Source organism: Silurus meridionalis, chromosome 15 (assembly GCF_014805685.1).
Source record: "Silurus meridionalis isolate SWU-2019-XX chromosome 15, ASM1480568v1, whole genome shotgun sequence".
Lineage (NCBI taxonomy): Eukaryota > Metazoa > Chordata > Actinopteri > Siluriformes > Siluridae > Silurus > Silurus meridionalis.
Genome location: NC_060898.1, coordinates 3,354,925 through 3,367,500, shown reverse-complemented (window position 1 = coordinate 3,367,500; position 12,576 = coordinate 3,354,925). Strand labels below are relative to the sequence as shown.

The following is a 12,576-nucleotide window of genomic DNA, read 5'->3' as shown; positions in this document are numbered from 1 at the left end:
TGAGGATAAACATTGATCTGTAAAGCTGGATCCAGGTAACACTGTGAGACCAAACGTATTTGTTGACACCTGAACGTTAGATTGGTATGTGCTTTTTAAACATCCCATTTCACATTTAGTCCCCAGGCTCTCATATTATCCTCCACTCTTCTGGGAAGACTGTGGTTGTAGAGATTTGTGTGTAAATCCAGGTACTGGTGTAGGTGGGGTGAGGAGGCCTGGGGTGCAGTTAGCGTTCACATTCATCCCAGTTGTGTTTAATAGGGTTCGAGATCTATAGTAGGAGATCTTCCACTCCGACCCATGTAAAGCATATCTTGTGCACAGAAGTAGTGTCATGCTGGAACAGGTTTGGGTCTCCTAGTTCAAGTGATGGGAAAATTTTATACTCCTGCATCTAAAGACATCCAATATTTTCACTGTCTGCTTTTCATCAGTTGAAAAAAGAGAGAAAGAGAGAGAGAGAGAGAGAGAGAGAGAGAGACAAACAGACAGACAGACATATTCAGACAGATAGACAGGCAGCTGGAGAGACAAAAAGAGTACAAAAAGGCAGATGAATGGACAGACGGACAGAGAGGCAGAGGGAAAGGCAGCTGAATAGACATATGGACAGAAAGGCAGCTGAATAGAACAGTTCACAGAAAGGCAACTGAATAGACAGACGGACAGGCAGCTGTACAGACAGACTGACAGAGGCAGAGAGAAAGGCAGCTGTACAGACAGACTGACAGAGGCAGACAGAAAGGCAGCTGTACAGACAGACTGACAGAGGCAGACAGAAAGGCAGCTGAATAGAAAAGTTCACAAAAAGGCAGCTGAATAGACAGACACACAGGCAGCTGTACAGACAGACTGACAGAGGCAGACAGAAAGGCAGCTGAATAGACAGACGAACAGACAGGCAGCTGAATAGATAGATGGACAGAGAGACAGAAAGACAGACAGACAGAATTGTTTATATTCAGGCATTAAATTTCCGTTCACCTTAACAAGGCACTGAGAACATATAAAGACTGTAAGCGATTGATTGACTTTGCGGGTTTTCGCCCTGTTTAATGACGAATCAGCATTTTTTTCGGAGGAGCGATATTTTCCGGAACACTGACAAATTACAAAATGCTGATTTCTGAGATCGGTTTATATGTTGCCTTTGCAAAATGTTTCGCTGAGCATGCGATCCGGCTAATTTCCTTAAATGAGGAATAAATATTAATGAATATTAATGATCATCTTGGGTGTGCTCATGAATATTACTGAGCAAACATGTCAGCTAGCTTTAATAGGCTTTAAAAACCTATCTTTAAAAGATACGCTTCAGTGGGTGTTAAACTGAGCGGGGTTTAAATGTGAATGCTAGGACGTATGAGGACAGGATTCGACTGGTGTAAAAGCTGACATGGCTGATGCAGGAGAAGAGTGAGTGATGAAATCTGGCAGCTGTGAGAGCGACTCGGGGAGGATCAGAGAGAAACGCCAGCACTACCTCTCTCTCTCATTCTTCCTCTGTTCCTACATCCCTCATTTCCTTTATCCTGCTTATAGACACTATCCATATCATCACTACGGCAACCAACAAAAAGAATAACGGATGACTGTTTATATAAAATTAGGGGATGCGAGGATCAGGATGGGTAGTATGTGTGTAAATGTTAGCACTTACTCAGCCAGTTCCTCCAAGCTTCGATAGACGTCATCTTCGTTCAGCGCTGTGTCCTCTGATGGAAAAGGCCTGAAGAGAGAGAGAGAGAGAGAGAGAGAGAGCGAGAGAGAGAGATCAGTTACTGCACCAGCTCCACTTCATCCCATCCATAATTCAACAGGTGCCATTATTTACGAGCCTCCGTCTCCTGTGTGATTGACACCTGCAACAATGAGACGGATGTTATACGGGCAGCTTATCTGATTTCGGACGCTGTTTCGTACACACTGTGAAAAAGGTCACGGTGAGACTGAATGACACGACCTCGAGTGGTCGAGACAGTGAGACACGTGCGCTTTGGGTGTGATTTCAAAAAGACGGGTCAAAGGCTTAGCCTCGGTCCTTGATAAAGTCTCTGAAATTGACGTGAATTTATTGAATGGTGTCCCGCTTATGCTAATGCGAGAGACTGTAGAGTTTTCTGTATTTTTAACCACAAGTATACAACAAAGCTGATTTATACAGTCTGCTTTTCATCAAACAGACAGAGAGAGATGGTTTAGTAGACACACAGCTGAATAAACAGATGGATGGATGGATGGATGGATGGATGGATGGATGACCAGTTAAATAGACGGACAGACAGACAGAGACAGACGGACAGACAGACAAAGTTAAATGGACAGACAGACAGACAGACAGACAGACAGACAGTTAAATGGACAGACGGACAGACAGACAGACAGACAGACAGACAGACAGTTAAATGGACAGAGAGATAGATCAACTATTAAATAATTCACACTTTTATCTTTTGCGTCAGTAAAAACAAAAAAAACAAAATAGATGAGTTTTATTAATAAAAGCTTTAGTTGTAGACAGTGTCTGAAGCCAGCACCTTGCTACCTCTTTACAGTCCTGTCAGAACACTGCAGATCATCGATCTATTATTGGATCTGATGTTTTTTTTCTTCCTCTGCCCACTTTATTACTAAGGGCTCATCAGCTCTCTCCGTCTGACACGCAGCATGCTGTCTCGCATGACCAAGGCACGGGCCTCGTAAACGAAAGTGACTCAGTGTCTCTTTATGCACTGCACACACAGCTGTGTGTGTGTGTGTGTGTGTGTGTGTGTGTGTGTGTGTGTGCACATCTGTGAGCCTAGTAACAATGTGCACAATCCAGATTCATGTGTGGCTCTAATCAGAGGTGGCAAAAGTACACACATCCTTCACTTAAGTAGTGAAGTAGTACTGATGTTTTGAAAGACTCTGGTAAAAGTTGAAGTACTGACTGAGAAGTTTGGGCTCTGACATGCAAAAAGTAGTCATTATTAGTACCTGTTTTAGTGTCACGCTGGTAACTAAACCTCACATTATATTAATATATTAATTAAAAGAATCGCAGATTTTGTTGCCTAATAAATGTATCCAGGCTGAACATCCACCATGTAAACACGAGCAGAGAAAAGATGATGATCAGGTGATCAGGAATGTGTCTGTTCTCAGTCATGTTTACATCACTGACTCTCTCTGTCTCATCCACGTTAACCCCAGACTTCTTGTTGTCTTCTGTCTTGCTCGTTGTTAGCTTCGCAAACTAGCCTGCGTCTGTGGTGTGTGAGAGCCCAATGATACACCAGTGGAAGATTGAAAAAGCCACGCAATGATAAGAAATAAGTTGATTGGCTGAAAAAGTCACGCAGTGAGAAGAAGAAATATCGAATATGTCACCAAATAGATTCAAATTAAATTACCAAATTTTTTTTTTATCTATATTTTATCTATCGATGAGTGAAAGTAAAACTTTGTCAGAAAAATAAATAGTGAAGTACTGATACCAGAAAAATCTGCTTGATTACAGTAACAAAGTATTTGTACTTCATTACTTCCCACTTCTGGCTCTAATATAAGCAGTGATCCTCCTCCGTCCTGTCATCCCTCAGCATTAATAAAAACGCTGCCGGTGACTTCCATGAGCTCATCGTGATTTCCATTTCCTACAGTGTCCATTCTGGAACAGTAACGTGTTCATACAGTAACACGCCTCCACACCCAGTGAGCAGCGACCTGCTGTTTTATTCCACTCTTTTCTTTTCTGCACGAGTAAACGACACACTGAAACTTCATTTAACCATTTTATTTACTCAGACAGAATCGGTCTGACGTTCAGCTTTATAATGCCGGCTCTCTTTCTAATCTCCACAAACACAAACACACACACACACACACACACACACACACACACACACACACACACACGCTCAGTGTGACCTAAAGGTTAGAGACTGTTCTAACCAATGCAGACATCTACGTCAGACAGCTTTCATGAGTGTGAGTGTATGTGTGAGAGCAATAAGTGAAAATAAACAGAGAAAAAGAGACAGAAAGAGAGAGAGAGAGAGAGAGAGAGAGAGAGAGAGAGAGAGAGGAATAAATAAAGGTCCTGCAGTGAGAGTCAGCCAAGGTGCCAGAATCCCAGAAGAATGGTCCAGATGACCCCGCCCATGATGAAAAGCGTGAATAAAGGTCTGGTTTCTGTCCTGATTAAACATCCATGTGCTGCTAGAAGGCTGGAACACACGCTTAATAGACTAGTCATTGTGTGTGTGTGTGTGTATATATATATATATATATATATATATATATATATATATATATATATATATATACATACACACATAAAGTAATACCTCATAGCCGTGAGAAGAATTTGGGACTTGGTTCTTTGAATGTTGTTCATCAAAATTATTTTTTTTGAGTCAGTTCTGATAGATAGATAGATAGATAGATAGATAGATAGATAGATAGATAGATAGATAGATAGATAGATAGATAGATAGATAGATAGATAGATAGATAGATAGATAGATAGATAGATAGATAGACAGACAGACAGACAGACAGACAGACAGATAGATAGATAGTTATGACATAATCAAGTGTAAAGTCGCTATAAAAGAAAAAGATAAGAGAATAACCAATAAAGGCCTTATGAATAGTTTGTAACAGCAGACACGTCCAGAACATTCCGATGCCTATAATAAAGTGTTGCCGTATCGTATCATGAATGAAGAAAGCAGCAAAAGCAGGTTTGTCTGTTTATCCGACGCTTCAAGTTTCTCTGTATTTGACGCTTTTGATTTGATTAACTGGAAAATGAATCTAATCACGTCATCTCGTTTTATTTTTGTTTTTGTTTGTTAGCTTGATGATGTTTGTTTTGTGTGAAGTGATGAGTGTGGAGTGATCTGTCAGCATCGTCGCCGTGTTAGTGCTCTACTCAATACAACCACCCACCATCTGCTTAAAAAAAAAAAAACACCTGGGCATCCAGTCATGTATCACACACACACACACACACACACACACACACACACCTCACAGATGAGCTGTCTCCTACAGTGAGGAATCTGTGCCACATTCGGATAAGCAGAGCGTGAAGAGCTCCTCCTGAAGACGCTGCTCAGGCTCGCGCTGCTGATTGCCGACTATGGAGTCATCTGATGAAACGTTACACGAGGTACTCGGACAACAAAGCTGTTGATTGGGCAGTTAGATCCAGCTCGCCGATCTGATAGGATAATTGGGGTTCTGCAGTGTGTGTGTGTGTGTGTGTGTGTGTGTGTGTGTGTGTGTGTGTGTGTGTGTGTGCACTTGTTCAAAAGTATTGGAACACCTGAATTTTTTACCAAGGTTCTTCAATTCAGTTCAGTTCATTTCTATTTGTGGAGCACTTTAGATTAAGTGGTTATAAAAGTAAGACTGAGTTTGATCCTAATAAGTGTAAGTTTGTCGGTAATGAGACTGAGCCGGTGGCGACTGAGGAAAGGAAAAACTCCCTTAGATGGCATAAGGAAGAAACCTTAAGAGGAACCAGACTCAAAAAGAAACCTGTTCTCATCCTCAACACTAAATGTCCATTTTCCCACAAATGAATGTTTTTAGCTAAAATGTTTCCTTTAATTCATCTAAGAGACCCAAATCTGCTCCAAAGTGCACAAAGTCATCAAGATCTCCATTTACTTTCCATGTGTTGGAGTGGAAGATCTCCTGCTAAAGAGCTACAACATCATTGAACAGGATGTATGTGAATGCTGTCTTCACCCCAGGCTTCATTTCCTGAAGATCACGAGAAGAAGAAAAGTTCCCGTGTTCTTTGGTGCTCATTTGCAATAATAATGAAATATTGAATGTAGAAGCTGTTACACAAAATTGTGTCTATTGTGAAATTATACTGAACGCACAACACACCCTCGACACGTTAAAATCCTCTGAAACATGAATGCCCTTTCCAAACAGCACTGCAAATATACTTAGGTGCAGTACCACAGAAAACCAGTGGGTACCGCGAGAGCAGCTCGGTCGCCGCTCCTCTGTTGCTCCTGACACGCAAAGAAACCGCAGCTAAGCGATGTGAGTGGGCGTCGCTATAATTAGAACACGCTTCTCCGAACAGCAGCTGCCTCGACTCAGACGGGTGTGTCCTCGAACGGCTGACGGGTTTCTCAGAGCGGAGGATGTGAAAGAAGTACGCACAGTGATGTGCAAGCGGTTCGGTTGAATGCGTTTCGGTGGGGCGAAACAGGAAACCCCTCAGGATGAGAGGACGTTCGAGGGCTCAGCAGATGCACATCGATGTACAGGCTCGAAACTAATAATTACAGATCGAAGAATAGACTTCGGTGCTCGGGTCAAAGGTTAATAGTTAATGTTCGTGTAGTTTGGAGTAAACCAGGACTGACAACCCTCAGGTGACCCCAATGTGTATGATGTAAGGACAAGAAAGAAACGCCATACACCAATCAGGCATAACATTATGACCATCTGTCTAATATTGTGTTGGTGCCCCTTTTCCTGACCTGTCAGACATTAACAGCATGAACTTTTTTTTTTTTAGAAGTTTGAGCTACAGGAGCTCGTCTGTTAGATCGGACCACAGGGACCAGCCTTCGCTCCCCACGTACATCAATCAGCGTCGGCCGCCCACGACCCTGTCGCAGGTTCACCACTGTTCCTTTTTTGGAGCACTTTTGATAGATACTGACCACTGCAGACCGGGAACATCACACAAGAACTGCAGCTACAGAGATGCTCTGACCAGTCGTCTAGACGTCTCAATTTGTCAAACTCTCAAATCCTTACACTCGCCCATTTTTACTGCTTTTAACACGTCAATTTTGAGGACTAAATGTTCACCTGCTGCCTAATAAATAACAGGTGCCATGATGAAGAGATAATCAGTGTTATTCACTTCACCTGTCAGTGGTCATAAAGTTATGCCTAATCTCTGTATATTTAAATTAATATATATTACAAACGCTTATTACAAAATTCATACCGATTACGATGCCAGGTCCTCAATTAAACATATAATTAGGCCTAAGAACTAACCAAAAATAGAAAAGCAATATATAGACAAAGGTTTGTAGACACCTGACCATAAGACTAGTATGTGCTTATTCACTTTTATAGCAACCTCCATTCTTCTGGGAAGATGTTCCACTAGATTTTGTGGAGAAATGAGCTCAATCAGCTATAAGAGCATTCAAAGAATTTAGGACTTGATGTTGGTCAGGTGAAAAGGTCTTGGGTGCAGTCAGCGTTCACCTTCATTCCAAAGGTGCTCAATAGATTTGGAGCTCTATAACAGCAGATCTTCCAATCCAACTCCTGTAAAGCATATGTTCATGCTTTGTGCACAGGGGCATTGTCATCCTGGAACATAAGTCTCCACAAAAGGCTTGAAAAGTCCCAATACTTCTGGTGTATCTAGATTAAAATCTAAAGAAGAAATCCGTAACCCAAATTCAAATCCTATACAATTGTGGTAAGATTTTGGAAACAAACCACATATGGGTGGAGAAAAAAAATCAAGTGTCCCAATACTTACCCAATACTGGTGTATCTCGATGGAAATTCAAAGGAGAAACCCCCAAACCCAAACTTGCTCTAACACTAGTACATGTGTACCAGCAGGATTGGTCACGAATCGACAACCATGTGGAGCCGGATCATACATTCCAGAGAGAAACGTTTGTCCACTAATGACGTGCCTAAAACAACATTCCCAGTTTTCTTGTGAAGCTTTTAAGTCCAGAAATAGAACAGTGAAAACATCTGCGCTGTTTTTGGTGTTACTTGATACATGTAACCATGTGGTTTGCAAACAACTCTGCCTGAACAAACACATGTAAAAACAAATAACGTGGGTAACGTTTCGTACGGGAGGGGAATTTTTTTCTGTTATTTGTGAACATTAATTCTTGAAGTTGCTTCACTCGAGCTCGATAGAATTAGTCGCCTCGGGCACTTTGCTTAATCGGAGTGAAAAATCGAAAATGTCTTAAGAAATGGGACCCAGGATCAGTTTAGTTCATAAAACATCGAAATGAAATTAGGAAATATCCGTCTGATCGCTGCTTGCACTCTTGGCTGAGTGTTGATAGGCTGCCAGATCTTCAGAGCAAAGGTTTATGACTCCAGTGTTGCGGTGGAGCGATGAAAATGGATGATCTTCCATTAATACCAATTTATTCAGCACCCGCTGACGACATAAAAAATAATTTTTAGCTGCAAGCGGCGATTAATGGGCCCAAGCACCAAAGAGTAGCACTTTAACGAGCCAGTACTGGTATGCTGAATTCCAGATATCACTGAAAGTTTATGTGAACTCTGAGAGGAACATGAAATCTTGGACAAGATGGTCTTTTGCGCCCTTGGTGCTTGGCTACTAATAACAAATGAATAATCAAATGAATCGTTTCTATGATGCATCGCGATGCAGACATGGGCGATTCTACATCGATGCAGTATAATTGATTAAAGCAATGTATTCGAGTGCATTGTCATGAATGCTTTTATTACTGTTATTAACATACATCACATCTCCAAGACATGAAGGCACCTCGGGTTGATGAAGGACCCACTTCTGACAACGTAATGTACAAATTCTGCTCATTGTGCTCTAATTTCTGACTAACCTACTGTTCCAAAAGAACATTCTACCATTGCTCCAGAACTACAGGGAAACCCTTCAACAGGATACTGCATGCAGAGAAAGAGGCTCCTTTAGCAAAATGTCAGAGGAACACAGCACCTTTCAGTGCCATAAATAAACCCTGAGGGTCAGGCCAGGCCACAGACTCCACAACCGCTGCGAGCACTTGAGTGCCGAGAGACTCTGCACGATGCGATGGGGCACAAAGATGCCATTCTGCGAGCACTCTCGCTCTCACACGACGAAAGCTTGATGAATCAGGCTTTTTTTAAATACAGCCACAGGAGAATGTTACGCCGTCAAGAGTAATTTTGACTTGCATTAGTCACAGACTGTGTTTTGCGCCAAGGCACATCCAGAGAGCTTTTTCTTGCTATGGTGTAGTTGCAGACACACAGTCAGAACTTACGCATCTCAGATTGCAGGATAGAGTCCGGTTTTGGAGATTGTGAATATCTGAGTGCTTCATCCAGTGATCACATCAAAGGACCTGCCGACTTAAAAACAGGAAGTGGTTCGGAGTGGTTGAAACCTCTTCAGCTCCCAGCCTGTTGAAGCCCGTTAGTCATTTAGACACCCCTCTGGGTGCATGTGTGTGTGTGCTATGAACCGTTAGCTAATGGTATCCCCATCAGCATCTTTTCCCCCCGGGTCTAATGGGCCGCCCCATCAGCTCATTACCCAGCCGGATAAAAGGCTTTATTTGTGGAGCCTGGGCACGTAAAAGACACACAAACAGAGCTTGCTGTGTCCCCGAGGGCCTCGTAGGCCCAGTGCGCAGCCAAAGCGTAGCCACAGCTTGAGCTCACATGCTGCTCCTGGAGCCAGACACCAACTTTAAGCTTTTATTTGAAAGACACCTGAGCCTAAAGCTCAGAACAAACACAACAAGGTTGGGAGAAGACAGCCGGGCTAAGACATGGAGCGGAACGGAGTGGGGCTAAGTGGTGGTGGGAGGTGGTAGCTTAGTGGTTAAGGCATTAGACTTTGGATTAGAAGGTCTTGAGTTTAAATCCCAGCCACACCAACCTGCCACTCGTGGGCCCCTGAACAAGGACTTTAACCCCATAGCTTCTTGGGTGTATGAATGAAATATTACGTAGTATCATATAAGTTTAAATACTAGTTTTGTAGCCAACAGATGGCAGCACAAGGCCACATGCACAGTCACAAAGTACATCAGGAGTTGTGCAAATAGTAACACGTGTGACCACACTGTGACCGAGCTCTCCTCAGACGCGAGTTTCTCAACGGAAACCACATGATCCCACTTCCGCACACGGATTTGGCTCCAGCGCATTACCTGCAGATGGAGATCCAGCACGAAGGTCGCTATTTTGACACTATTGCGGAGATCCGGGGCGAAGTGCAAAAGGCAACATGCAAGGAGATTATTTTAAAGTACTTTCTTGGAAACAAAGCTAGTCTCGACACGTTTTAATACCACCTTGTAAATGTAAGTCGCTGTGGATAAGGGCGTCGTCCAAATGGCGTAAATGATAAAGGAAATCTACCTGATGCCTTTGATCTGGGCGATGCTGTGGTGAGAGATTCTCGAGAGCGCAGAGATCACCTGTGAAAACACAAGAAGTTTGGGTTAGCAATGACGACACACACAGAGATGGAATAAAACACACAGAGGAATGCTGTCATAGGAAAATCATCAGTCATTTCCTCGTGAGGCTTTTTCCCGAAAGCCTTATTTTCCTTTTCGGAAAACTTTACAGCTTCACTGTTGACAAGAGCTGACACTGGAGACTCCTTTCAAAGAGTCACATTCATATAAACCTGTCATTTAAATTTCGGTCTGAATTACTGAGCATCATCAGACACCTTCTGACCAATCAGAAGCAAATACTCTGCAGTACCATGATGTAATGATTCGTCATAATGTGACAAAATTATATGGTGGTTTTAAAAGATTTCGAGTCAACTTTTGTAACAGGGCACGAGATCTCACAGTCACAGGGAGCACTGACCTTCATAAGTCAAAAGACATCGGGAGCTGTGCGTTGTGCTTCTCTGACCACGTCTGCCTTTTCATCGTGGACAGCAAGTTAGAACAAAGAGCAAAACGGCAAATTCTGCGTAAAACTGGGCAAATCGGCCACAACTGTCGAACAAAACGATCTGACTTCCGCACCCACACCTACTCGCCCTCTTCCCGAAGATGAAGATCCGGCTAAAAGGTCGCACATTTGACACCATTTTGGGAGATCCGGCGTGAATCGCAGAAGGTATTTGACACGCTTTGAAAAGAAGACTTCCAGTACATAGTCGAGAAGTGGCAGGTATGCTAAGGATTTTGAAGGCGATAGTGAGAAAACCTAGATAAATAAACTACGTTCTTGTAAACAGAGCCGGTCTCGAAACGTTCTGACACCACCTCGTAGCTCTAAATCCCTGCATATTGTTTCTCAGGGATTTCGTCTGTCTTCTGTGAATTAGCAGCAGCTAACAGGGTTAAATGCATCGAGCACTCAAACGCAGTTAAAGCCAGTCATAAGTCACATACGATTGAGCTCATCGGTGGAGATGCTACGAGCTTCCAGATGGTGTGATCAAAAGCTTTGGGAATGTTTTGTAGATCTACACACACACTAACGCACCCGCACAAACACAATTATAAACACGGAACACTGGGAAGGGTTTTGTCTTGCCTCATTACATGCTTATAGTGGTGTTAAACCTTCTACCATGTTGACACCAACTGCCCATCAGCCTTAGTGAAGTGATCCGTGTGTGTAATCTGTGTGTGTGAGTGTGTGTGGCCTCTCAGAGCAGGTGTGCACCCTCTCAGCTTGGCCATATCCACTGACTCAGTGCTCCTGCTGCCATGAAGGTGACTCAATAAATGAGAAGAAGCTCTAATGAGAGCCATCATATCTCAAGTCTTCATTTCACACACCGTTTACACACAGCCGTTTCGCCTCTTTTTATAACTTTTATCTGTTCAAAGAGAGCCGGGGAGATGAGATGGAAAAAAATGAATATAGTGTGATGTGTAGATTTTTCCACAATGCGCAATATGAATACTAATCTATACTTTTACTGTGGAGATGAATAGAAATCATCAAATAGAAATGTATACAGTTTAAAAAATTCAAGAAATTCATCCAGTCTGTCAATCAGTCATTTATCTATTTAGTCAGTCATTTATACAGATAGTCAGTCTGTCACTCAGTTAATTATCCAATCAGTCACTTAGTCCTTGAATCAGTCAGTTATCCAGTCAGTAATCAAGTCAGTCAGTTAACCAGTCAGTATTCAAGTCAGTCAGTTATCCAGTCAATACTCAAGTCAGTCAGTTATCCAGTCATTATTCAAGTCAGTCGGTTATCCAGTCAGTAATCAAGTCAGTCAGTTAGCCAGTCAATACTCAAGTCAGTCGGTTATCCAGTCAGTAATCAATCAGTCAGTTATTCAGTCATTATTTAAGTCAGTCAGTTATCCAGTCAGTACTCAAGTCAGTCACTTATCCAATCAATATTTAAGTCAGTCAGTTTTCCAGTCAATACTCAAGTCAGTCAGTTATCCAGTCAGTACTTAAGTCAGTCAGTTATCCAGTCAAAACTTAAGTCAGTTAGTTATCCAGTCAATACTCAAGTCAGTCAGTTATCCAGTCAATTCTCAAGTCAGTCAGATATCCAGTCAGTCAGTCGGTCAGTCTTTATTACAGTCAGTCAGTTACTCAGTCAGTCAGTCAGTCAGTCAGTCAGTCCTTAATACAGTCAGTCAGTCATTTATCTATTCAGTCAGTTATCAAGTCAGTACTCAAGTTAGTCAGTTATCTAGTCAGTCTCCCACTTAGTCATTTATCCATTCAGACACTTAGGTATCCAGTCAGTCTGTCATTTACCCTTTAACTCAGTCAGTCATCCAGTCAGTTAATCATCCAGTAAGTCATTTATCCGGACAGTTAACCAAGCCATCAT

At 42.4% G+C, this 12,576-nt stretch overlaps 1 protein-coding gene across 1 annotated transcript in view; it reads right to left on the bottom strand.

Moving 5' to 3' along the window:
* The window catches only part of vav2 (vav 2 guanine nucleotide exchange factor), a 154,264-nt gene that overhangs the window by 37,180 nt on the left and 104,508 nt on the right, over positions 1-12,576 (bottom strand). Inside the window, exons 4-5 of the mRNA XM_046868261.1 lie at positions 10,156-10,214; positions 1,664-1,732 (exon numbers count right to left, since the gene is read on the bottom strand). Coding sequence (XP_046724217.1) covers positions 1,664-1,732; positions 10,156-10,214 — 128 coding nt within the window. The remainder of the gene's footprint in view (positions 1-1,663; positions 1,733-10,155; positions 10,215-12,576) is intronic.